Below are 10,350 nucleotides of genomic sequence, written 5' to 3'. Positions count from 1 at the left end.
GGGTTTGTCTGGCTGCCTTAGGGCCCCTGGGTAGTAAGCAGCAGAAACCCGCTCAGGCTAGGAAGACCACCAGCATCTCCCCCGGTTCGTCACCTGCAGCTCTGTCTCCCCCACTGCTCCTTTGCTCTGTCCTCCAGGGCCGTCTCCCCGACAGGCCCCATCCTCACCTCGCCCACCAGCTTCCGCTTCCAGGGGCCTCTCCTTCTCCTGCAGCACCCAAGGTGTCTTGGTATGGTAGGCTTGCCAAATTCAGCGAATAAAACTAGAGTACACACAGTTACATTTGAATGTCAGATACACACGCATTCTTCTTAGTGTAAGTATGCATCGTGCAGTGTTTGAGATATACTAAAAAAAATTAGTATTTGGGACATAGTTATGCTTTAAAAAATGCATTGTTTGATGTATAGTTACACTCAAAAATTATTTGCTGTTTCTCTGAAATTCAAATTTAACTGAGTGTCTTTCATATTATCTGGCAACCTACTTGCAGTGTGTCTTGGAATGTAAGAGCAGGAAGCATCTGGCTCCAGAGTGGACTAGAGCCTGGCTGGAGCCATCAGGCCACCTCTCCATCTCTTCTGCTGTTCTTGGTTCAAGGGTGTTCCACTCCACTAAGGGGACACGGCTGCCCCAGGACTCCTTACGCACACATGACAATACCAGGCCCACTCAGAGCCTGACTTGCCCATCTCTGGCCCTGAGAATGAGGGCCAAGCTTGGGTCACGGTCCACCTCTGGTCCACTGGGCTTAGGTGAGGGGGCAGGGTCTCACTGTGGCTGCTTCCCCCTCACTCCAGGTGGACTGGGGGAGGGGCCGAGAGAGGGGACAGTGTGAGCTGGGCAGACTCTGGGGAAGATGCAGCCCCAGGAGGAGGGCCGCAGTGGGAAAGCTGCCCCACCATCTTACAGACTCTTTTCCCACTGGTGCAGCAGGTCACTGTCCAGAGCACCCTCGGCTGCAGCCTCTGCCCCAGCCACCTCACAGTGCTCCACTCTGGCCACTAAAACAAGTGAGAACAGACTCAGAAGCGGCCAGGGGATGCAGAGTCTGACCACACCTGGAGCCAGACTCTGGAGGCAAAGGAAGAGGGAGCAGCTGTGACCTTGGTCTGAGGACAGGTGACAAAGCCCCTGTCTGGAAGACAGAAGGGCACCTCCTAAATCGGAAGAAGCCCCACTGGGGCAGCCCCAGGCCTGGAGAGTTGACACATAAGGGAAAGAACTGGCCACTCCCGAGCGTTAAGCGGGCTGCCAGTCCAGTCCAGCATTGGGTAGAAGGCAGGACGGACTTCCCAGCCCAGGGCCCGCAGAGCTGGGAGGCGGGATGGAGCAGAGACGTCGGGCAGGTGGGGGCCGGCCGCCGAGTGCACCTCCCTCCCAGCCTTCAGCGGAGGTTTGGGCAGCACTGGCGCCCACGGTACGGAGCCCCCGGCGGCCGCGCACAGGAGTTCCTGCTGTGGACGGGCTGGGCGAGAGCATCACCGCGGTGGCCGGCAGCGCGCGCGCCTGCATCCGGCCCCTGCGCTGGACCCCCAGCAGGGGGCGCGAGGCCAGGTTCGGGCGCCCCGCTGGCCGGCGGTTCGGCGCGCAGCCTCCAGCCGCTGGGCGGCAGCTCGTGTCCGCCAATGGCCAGCGCGGGCTCTTGTGCCTCTCGGGCATCGGCTTCAAGTAGGGACTTGCTCCGGAGCAGCCCTCCACCCAGGGGCCCGCCGGGGCGACCGCGCAGCCGACGGCCCACGCGGGGAAGGAGGTCTCAGCGGGGTCGCCTGTGGCGCCCGGGGCGGGCCCTGCGCGGTTCTGAGCGGGTCCTGGGTCCCGGAGCGCGGCCTCCTGCAGCCAGGCGCGCTCGCTCAGCGGCGGGACCGGAGACCAGGTGACCCCGGGCTGGTACCAACCGGCAAGGCCAGAGCGACCCTGAATGCCCTACCGTGTTGACTAAAGGTTCACACATGAGGACCCGCGTGGTCCTTGTCACCGAGGGGAGTGGTCCGAGAGCCCAGCTCACGCGTCCCGGGTCGTACTCTAGGCGAGGATTGCATCATGAGGGCCAGAGGTCCTGAGAACAAGAGCAGCGTCTCCACCACGGCCTGTCTCCGTGGTCCCCAGGAGGGCTGGGCTCAGAGGATGCGCTCAGTGTTTGCCAGGGAGCCTTGAAGGAAATCCTGAGAACTGTCACAAGGAGAATCCACTGGGCCATGGACTGTGCTTCGCTGAGAGTCTGCAAACAGCACCCGAGCTGGTGCCGTGCTCCCCCTCCTCCCCCTCCTCTTCCCACTGTCCTCTCCCTCCTGCTCTCATCCTATCTGATCAGGTCACAAGGCAGTGACTGCTGTGGGGATCAGTGCTGTCACTCTTCAAGTCAACATTGTCCCATTTCTGGCCATCCTTGCTGCCACCCCAGGAGGCATTGGGAAGCAGGTCCCCCCTGGCAGCTGCCAGCCCCAAGAGAGGTGGGCACCTGAGAAAGGGGTCATGAAACTCTAGGACTGAACAGATTTCCCTTTTAAGAAGCCAGGGGCAACCTACCCCGAGGCCAAGTGGTTAAGTCCATGCTGTCTGCTCCGGCGGCCCACGGTTTCACCAGAGCAAACCTGGCTCCTGGGTGCGGACATGGCTCCACTCATCAGGCCATGCTGAGGCGGTGTCCCACATGCCCCAACCAGAAGGACACACAACTAAAAAAAAAATACGCAACTCTATAATGGGGGGATTTGGGGAGAAAAAGCAGAAAGAAAGAAAAAAAAAGATTGGCAACAGTTGTTAGCTCAGGTACCAATCTTTAAAAAATATAAAAAGAAGCCGGGCCAAGAAAGGAATTATGCACCTGGCCCTGGGCTTCCCAGAGCAGCTGCAAAGCTGGGATGAGAGTCCCCTGCCCATCCACGGCTTCACCCCCACCCAGGGAGAAAGGAGCCCCCTCAAAGCAGCCTCAGATGGCTGGTCAAGTGTTTCCACCTGCGTGCGCTCTACAAACACCGGTGCTCTTGTTATCGGCCGGTGAACAGGCAGGTCTGAAAACACCCTCAATTGTGAAGGAGTGATGTGTGCAGATTTCAGGATGTCTGGAACAACTGAAGTGTAATTGATATGACAAGGTTGCAAGCTCTGTTAATGGGGTGTAAGAGGTCACGTGTATACTTGAAGGAAATACAAAATCCAATAGAAAAGAAAATGAAGAGGTAATTTTTCCCCATCCAAGTTCATGGATTCCTGAAATGTTCCCAGAGACTCCAGGCTGAGAACCATGAAGCGGCTCTCAACAAGCCCTTAAAACTAAAATAAAAGTAAAATAAAAGTGGAGAGGAGAAAAACGCAGAAAGATGAGGACCTACTGGGAAATCTTTGCCTCTGTCTGGGTTCTGAGCTGGACTTTGTAGCCAGACCATGTCACACGGAACCCCAACTCTGCCAATTCCTGCTGAGTGACCTAGTCCAAGCCACTGTGCTCCCTGTGCCTCAGTTTCCTCCTTTTGCAAATGGGGATACTGGCAGTCCTGTCCTCATGGGGCTGCTGTGAGCAGGGGTTCAGGGGACAGGCTGCACGTGGCAGGATCCCTGAGAGTTTGGCTGTCGCAGTTCTCTGGACGCGTGCGTGCTCGTGTCGCAGTGTACGGTGTGTTTCTCCTGTGGGTCATGGTCCAATGTTTGGAGCCTGGTCCCTGGAGGACTCAGGGACTCAGGCCTCGGCGACTGCTGCCGTGGGCTTCCAGGTGTGGGATGGGGTACACAGAACATGCAAGGTCTGGAGCTACATTTGTTTCCCGATGCTTCCATAACAAATTCACGCACATGGAGTGGCCCAGTCCGTGGCTATCTCTGGCTCTGGCCTTGGCCCATGTTGACCCCTCCCCTGGGATGCCCTCCTCCCCTTGTCTCCACCTGGCCACTTCTCACGCAGCCTTTAGGACTTAGTCAGACGTTGCCTCCTCCAGAAAGTCTTCCCTGAGGCACACCCCACCTCCCCACCTCTGGGCAGGTGCCTCTGCACAACGCCCTGCCTGTGTCCCCATCAGTGCAGACGCCACAACCAACAGTCTCCGTCTGCTTCTGCCTCTGTCCCCTGGGGTGCCCTTCAGCTGGACACCCAGCATCTTCTTCTTTACACCCTCAGTGCCCAGGAGAGCCTGGTGTGGGTGAGGCCTTGGCAACTGTGTGCTGAGTGAGTGAGGAAGTGACTGACTGAATGAATGAGTGGCTTCCCTGGGGCCCCTTGCACACTCCGGGAAGCCTGGACCTGAGTCTGGGCTGGCAGAGGCCAGCTGGATGGGCTTGGAGTGGGGAGTTGAGGGCAGGGCATCCTTGGAGCCCAGAATCCTGAAAGATTGTGGGATCGGCCCAGGGTCTGCATGGGCATGTCCCGCATCCTCGGCAGAATCGTGGAGGCCTGTGGTGTCAGACCCACCTCCTGCCTCATCCCGCAGCTCAGATCTCTGAGCTCAACCCCAGAGCCTCACCCTCCATAGGCTCAGAAGGTTTGGGTTGTACCCCAGACCCAAGGACCACGCCTGGACACACTGTTCCTGCAGAAACTGCATTTATTGGTGGATTCTGATTCAGGACCCGACTCGGATACCCCAGTGCTATCAGCCCAACACCAGTGAGACCGCCTCAGCAGGGTGACCCGTGCCCCATCTACGGGGACCCCGGAGCACTCATTTCTCTGGATATCAGGAGGTAGATGTTTGTACAGTGGTCAGCTCCTCTCGAGGATCATCCCACTGAAAGCCGATGCTCGTGATGCCGAGGAGCTTATGGTGGCCAAAGATTCCCGTGAGCACCCTCCACGGTTGGTCTGGGGAGGCAGAGAAGCTGTTGCCCTCTTCTCGCCCAAATGCGGCTGAGCGCCCTTGGTCGGTGTATACGACCAGGTACCGGAGGTAACCCCTGTACGAGCCAAGGACGGCTATAATGTGTTCGCCCGGCCGCAGCAGGAATTCCTGGGTCTTCCCACCTTCTGCACCGTGTCTTTCACTCCAGAAGGATCCATGTCTCAGCTGGATGCTGGGAGAAAGGGGGAGCTTTGGATGCCCGGGGCCCAGGAGACTCACCACTCCGCACGTCCTCTGTCCCCGAGCCACCCCTCCCTGGCCACCAGAGAGCAGGCACATGTATCTGGGTTCTGACACAGACATGCTGGTCTCAAACCTCTGCTCTGCCGCCTTTGGGCTCTTGGGTTCATTACCCAGCCTCTCTGGGCCTCAGTTTCTTCATCTGCCAAATGAGAGTGACTGTTGGAGCATTCAAGGATCATCCGAAAGGAGAGCTCGGAGCAGTGCCCAGTCCCCGTGACCCTCACGAGGTGCTTCTGTCGTGACTCTGAGCGGGGAGCTGTCCTCAGCCCCAGCTTGGACTTTCTGAGCCTGAGTCAGGCTGCCCAGGACACAGTTTTGAGAAGCAGGTGACTCCCTACACTCACCTGGGGAGTCCCACTAGTTCCACCCATCTGGCCTTCTCTGTATCCTTGCCCCACTTTGGTGCCTCTCCCATGGCCTCCCCGCCTCCCCTCACTCTACCCACAATCTGTCCTCTTTGGTGCTGGCTTCTCTGCCCCACTCCCTCTCACAGGTCCCCGGGAGCCTGTCAGTGCAGAGCTAAGATCTGCCCCAGGCCTTGAACAAGGACACCACCCCAACATTAGGGGAGCAGCCCTGGGCTTTCTGCCTTTACATACTCCTGGTGACTTGTGTTCAGTCAGTGGTCCACTCTGACCCTCACTTCCTTTCCTCTCTGACCTAACCTGGACTGAAAGGACTGCTGTGTGGGAGAGGAGGCAGCTGAGGAAAAGGGACGAAGGGAAAGGTGACGGCTGGTGGCTCCATGTTTCCAAGGACCTAACTGGCCTCAAAGAGTCATTAATACCCAGCAAAGATGTTGGGAGAAGAGGCGCTTAGCCCCATCCCCATGTTCCCAAGACTTGGCATGAGTGGGACACAGCCTTAGAGCTCATGGCCCTGCTCCTACTCACCTCTTAATCAGGCCCAAGACAGACCCTACAGACACCCGAATCCCCGTGATGTCATTGTCATAGTCTGGAGTAGTACTGAAATACTGGCCTCCTCCGAGCCCATAAATCTCTAGATGATGAAAGAAGCAGGTGGGGAGAGAAAATAAATCACACAGTGACATGCAGGCTATCTCTGCCCCTCTCTGGACACGGCCCCTCCACCAGATGGGACAGTCCTGAGACTAGAGTAGAGTTAGTCTGTGGCCAGGGCAGGGCCCAGACCCTGGGTCTCCGGCATGCAGAGAGGGGAGGGTGGCCACCAGATGGATGGGCTGGAGGGGGCTGACCCAGCCGGACTTACGCCCTGCCCAGCAGGTGGTGCTCCACAGGAGGGCGAGGGTCAGCCACAGCAGCATGGCTTCTGGCTGGAGGGTCCCAAGGCTCCTGCAGAGAGGAGGACAGCCCACCCGACTCTCAGAGAGGGACCCCGCCTGACCTCGCCAGCCCCATCCATGGAGGAGGAGCCCCGTCTTACCGGGACAGGACAGTCCTGGCGCTGGGCAGTCTGGTTGTGCCTGACCGTCCTCTGCACGGCCCTTTATACCCTCCTGAGGCCTGTGGGCCCCCATCCAGAAGGAAGGAGCAGGGGCACCAGGGGACAGGAAGGAGCTGGGAGGTGAGGACTCTTCCTGGGGAATCCCCAGAGCCATCCTTGGGGGAGGTTCCCGGACCTGCTGTGTTTGTTGTCTTGGCCCTGTGGCCTGCACAAACAAGATGGGACAGTGACAGATATTTCACTGTCACCTCTGAGTCTCTCTCCTCAGCACCTGGACTAGATCTTGGTCTCAGAGGAAAGGAGGTTTGCTGGGAGCCCTTCCCAGCTTGGCCAGACAGGTCAACCCCATGGAGGGGTTGTAGGTCAGACGCCCAGGGAAGCTCTGTGGGCCCCAGGGCTCCTGCCTCCTGCAGAACTAGTTTCAGGACCTCACTGAGGCCTGGGCAGAGCCTAGTGTCCCACAGGCTTTGGGGAGCCCAGGCAAGCTCCCCACTGACCCTCAGAAAGCCAGAGTGGGCAATCCAGTCCAGTGTGCCTGGCACCACATGGAAAAGACACCCCAGGTGGTGGCCCTCTGTGGTCTGTCACTTGGAGATGTCTGTGACTTTCCCTCTGTGCCGGGTCTGGGCATAGCTGGGATGACCAGCTCTGGGCTGTGGGACGATTGGACAGCAATGGTGCTGAGACAGGAGGCACAGAGGAAGGGGAGAGGGCGATTCTCCAGGCCAGTCCTTCCCAGAGCGCTGGGGCCAGGCCGTGATCAGACTTTATCTGGGAGGTGACAGGCTGCTTCTCAGGGGCTCCATCCTGCAGATGCTTCTGGTGGAGCGTGTCCAGGTTTTCTGTGTCAGGCTGGAGCTAAGGCTGCCCGCATGTCCCCTGGATCTTTGGGAAGGACCACAGGGTCACAATCGTCACCATAGGGGGTGAATATGAATGTCAGCACTGGAGCCAAATCGGAGCCCAATCTCATTTTCCCTACTGACGAGGCAAGTGATCTGGGGACCCTGCGTCACCTCTGTGCACTTTGATTGTTTCATCCAATATATGGGATAACAGTAGAACCTAGTCCTGGGGCGTTACAGGAATTCAGCACGATCCTTCTCCATCTCAGTGCCTGGACGCCTAAGACTTTGTTCTCTGTGGGCAGGTGTGCAAGGCTATCACTTGCAACATCCTTTGAAATCACAGAAGCTTAGAAACAACAGACTTGTCCATCTAAAGGGGACCCATTGCAGAAATGACGGTCATTGCTACCATGGGATACTACACAGGGATGCCTGCTGCTCTGGTACATTGCCCAAGGAGACAGGGCCAGTGTGGACTGGAGGGTTTAGAATGCTCCATTTGGTTACAAAAGAAAAGGGGTGCACAGGAGGACCCCGTGTGTGCAGACTCACCCCGGAAGTGCTGGCTCACCAGGATCTTGGTGTCATTGGGATGGCAGTGCTGGGAGGACTGGGGGTGGCTGGAGGCCAAGTCTAGCTGGCACCTCCTTTACTTCCACCAGGTAACCAGGCCAGAGCCCAGCAAAGCACGGCCCGCAGGCCAAGTCGTGCCCTCCATCTGCTTTTGCTCAGCCTGAGAGCTAAGAACAGTTGTTACATTTTTCAATGGTTAGGAAAACTTCAAAGTGACAGAGGAGGATGCTATGAAATCTAGTGCCATCGCCCATAAATAAGTGTTCTGGGTAAAGCCACGCCCATGTCTTCTGGGGCTGCTCTCATGCTACAAGGGCAGAGCTGAGTAGTTGTGACAGACTCTATGACCCATAAAACCTAAAACATGTGCTCTCTGGCCCTTCAGCCACAAGTGGGCTTCGGCTGCTCCCTGTTGGGTGCCTGTTCCTTCCCTGGCACAGACGCAGCCCTGTCCATGGTGCTGGCTTCATGGGTGGGGTGAGGGGTCTCCGTTGAACAACTAGCCTTTCAGGGAGACCAGAGCAGAGAGGCGCTTGGTCCTGACAACCATGCCCTTCCTCCTGGCCCTGCACTGGCCTGCCTGGAGAGGCTCCTCAGGGTGCAGGTCCCCACTGACCCCATCCTTGTTGCCAAGGTGAGGGCCCCCTCCTGTCCTCCCGATGCTCCTCACCCCTCCCAGCAGCCCTCAGGCCCCCAAATGCAGCAGAAGCTAGGCCAGGGAGGCACAGCAGCTCCCCTCTCAAGGCCCCAGGACCCTCCTGTGGGGAGGAGGCCGAGAGGCCCTGACCTCACAAGCATAGCTCTGGAGAAAGGGGACAGGCCACATAAAGGGGCCCGTGTTCTTGTCCCAGCCCAGCCTCAGGGCACGAGTGTGGCTACTGCTGCCAATTCACGTGCCTTCTCTCCAGCTCCAGGCTGGCAGGGTTTGGCACCCAGAAGGAGGATCTCTCTGTGCCAGGGCTCCAGGATGCACGTCTTGGGTGCAAGTTGGAGGAGAAGACAGTTGGCAGCCTGGACCGGGGGGGAGGACAGGACATGCCTAAGGGACACAGGAGACACATTTTCAGAGTGTACAAGCATGGTGACAATGCATACACGTGCACACACGTGGGCTGGAAATGCACATGTGCACCACGTCCTCGCACACGTGTGCACTCTCAGAAACACACACATGCCCAGCTATCCCTGCATACAGCAGCTTGCACAAGCCCCCTGTCCCCCTACAACACGCATACGCTCATGCACTCTTGTGGAGGAGGCACTGATCCAGGGGAAGCCCTGCCCCCTCATCCACCCTGGCCCAGTGCTGGCCCTGAGTCTGCTCCAGAGACTCAACACAGGCCCTTTGTCCCTTGGGATCAGGGCTCCCCACAAGAGGATTTACTGAGCATTTACAAGGCCCTAATCCCCTCCACAGCTGTGCTCCAGACCTCATTCGGCCTGGAGGGGAACAATGGGGCCTTGTCCTCCCAGCAGAGGCAGGCCCTGGGCTGGCTGGTTTGTCCGGGTTGGGTCAGGGCTGGCACCCCTGGTCTCCCTGCTCTCTGGGTGTGGGGCTCAGGGAGACCTCTCTGTGCTCGGCAGGCTGAGGCACAGCACACAAGAAGGCCTCCATCCCCAGCCCACTCGCTGCTGGCCAGGGTCTCCCTACAGCCCTCTGGGAGAAGCCCCAGCCTCACTTGGATGCTGGAAACTGTGTCCCTGGTGCCCGCCTTGGGGCAGGTCTGGGCTGGCTGAGACTCCAGGGCTAAGTCGGGGAGCTGGCTCCGCCGGCGTGACCTTATCTCATTCTTTGGGCCCAGGAGTCAGAGGGAAGATCCTGCTGGGTGGGGGAGGGGATGATCTGAAGTGAAAGGGCATTTCTCTCCTGACCCAGGTGAAGCCCAGAGCGGCCCTGTGTGCCCGGGCTGGCCCTTGAGTGGCTGCAGCCAGGCCAGGAGGCCCATGCTGAGGGGCAATTCGGCTTTGCATTTCAGAAACTCTCCACTCCTGTGCCCCATTTGCTCTCTCCCTCATTCAGATTCCTACTGGTGCCACACTCTAAGCCAAGCATTTTTCCAACACTCTTCCCCAGAGAAACTCAATACTTTGATTGGAAAACTAGAACAATGAACAACACGTTTTGTCTAACCTTTATGTCATTAAATTTCCCTTAGTGCAAGTGTTGAAAACAAAATGAATTGTACCCCGGTGCCTGATTGATGGAGGCAGGAATCCCAGGCCCCTGTCCCCTGAGGCTCCCAGGCACACGTGTCTGTTGCCTGGGGCATTAGTCAGCTTTGGCTGTGACAACAAACCCCACAGACTCGGGGCTTACAGAAAGGAGATTTATTTCTCATAATTCCGGAGGCTAAGAAGTCAAGCTCAATGTGCCAACAGAGGTGGTTTTGGTGAGGGCTCTCTTCCTGGTGACAGATGGCACATTC

The 10,350-nt window shown here is 58.0% G+C and overlaps 1 protein-coding gene across 1 annotated transcript; it reads right to left on the bottom strand.

The window, feature by feature from the left end:
• Positions 1-4,538: 4,538 nt before the first annotated feature.
• On the bottom strand, positions 4,539-6,513 carry LOC124233230 (zymogen granule protein 16 homolog B-like). Its single transcript, XM_046650397.1, has 4 exons — positions 6,483-6,513; positions 6,309-6,391; positions 5,969-6,077; positions 4,539-5,004 (listed from the first exon to the last, which is right to left on the bottom strand). The coding sequence occupies exons 2-4, from the start codon at positions 6,361-6,363 to the stop codon at positions 4,671-4,673; spliced, it is 498 nt and encodes a 165-aa protein (XP_046506353.1). The 5' UTR covers positions 6,364-6,391; positions 6,483-6,513; the 3' UTR covers positions 4,539-4,670.
• Positions 6,514-10,350: the final 3,837 nt, after the last annotated feature.

This window comes from Equus quagga, unplaced genomic scaffold (genome assembly GCF_021613505.1).
Source record: "Equus quagga isolate Etosha38 unplaced genomic scaffold, UCLA_HA_Equagga_1.0 164291_RagTag, whole genome shotgun sequence".
NCBI classification, from domain to species: Eukaryota; Metazoa; Chordata; class Mammalia; order Perissodactyla; family Equidae; genus Equus; species Equus quagga.
This window is presented reverse-complemented; position numbering and strand designations above follow the sequence as displayed.

Bases quoted from the DNA above. Each gene is read 5' to 3' on its own strand.
- LOC124233230 (XM_046650397.1), bottom strand. From the start codon at position 6,363: ATGCTGCTGTGGCTGACCCTCGCCCTCCTGTGGAGCACCACCTGCTGG. The intron at 6,078-6,308 runs GTAAGTCCGGCT...TTCATCATCTAG, and splicing joins CACCACCTGCTGGGCAGGGC to AGATTTATGGGCTCGGAGGA. The intron at 5,005-5,968 runs GTGAGTAGGAGC...CCTTTCTCCCAG, and splicing joins GTCTTGGGCCTGATTAAGAG to CATCCAGCTGAGACATGGAT.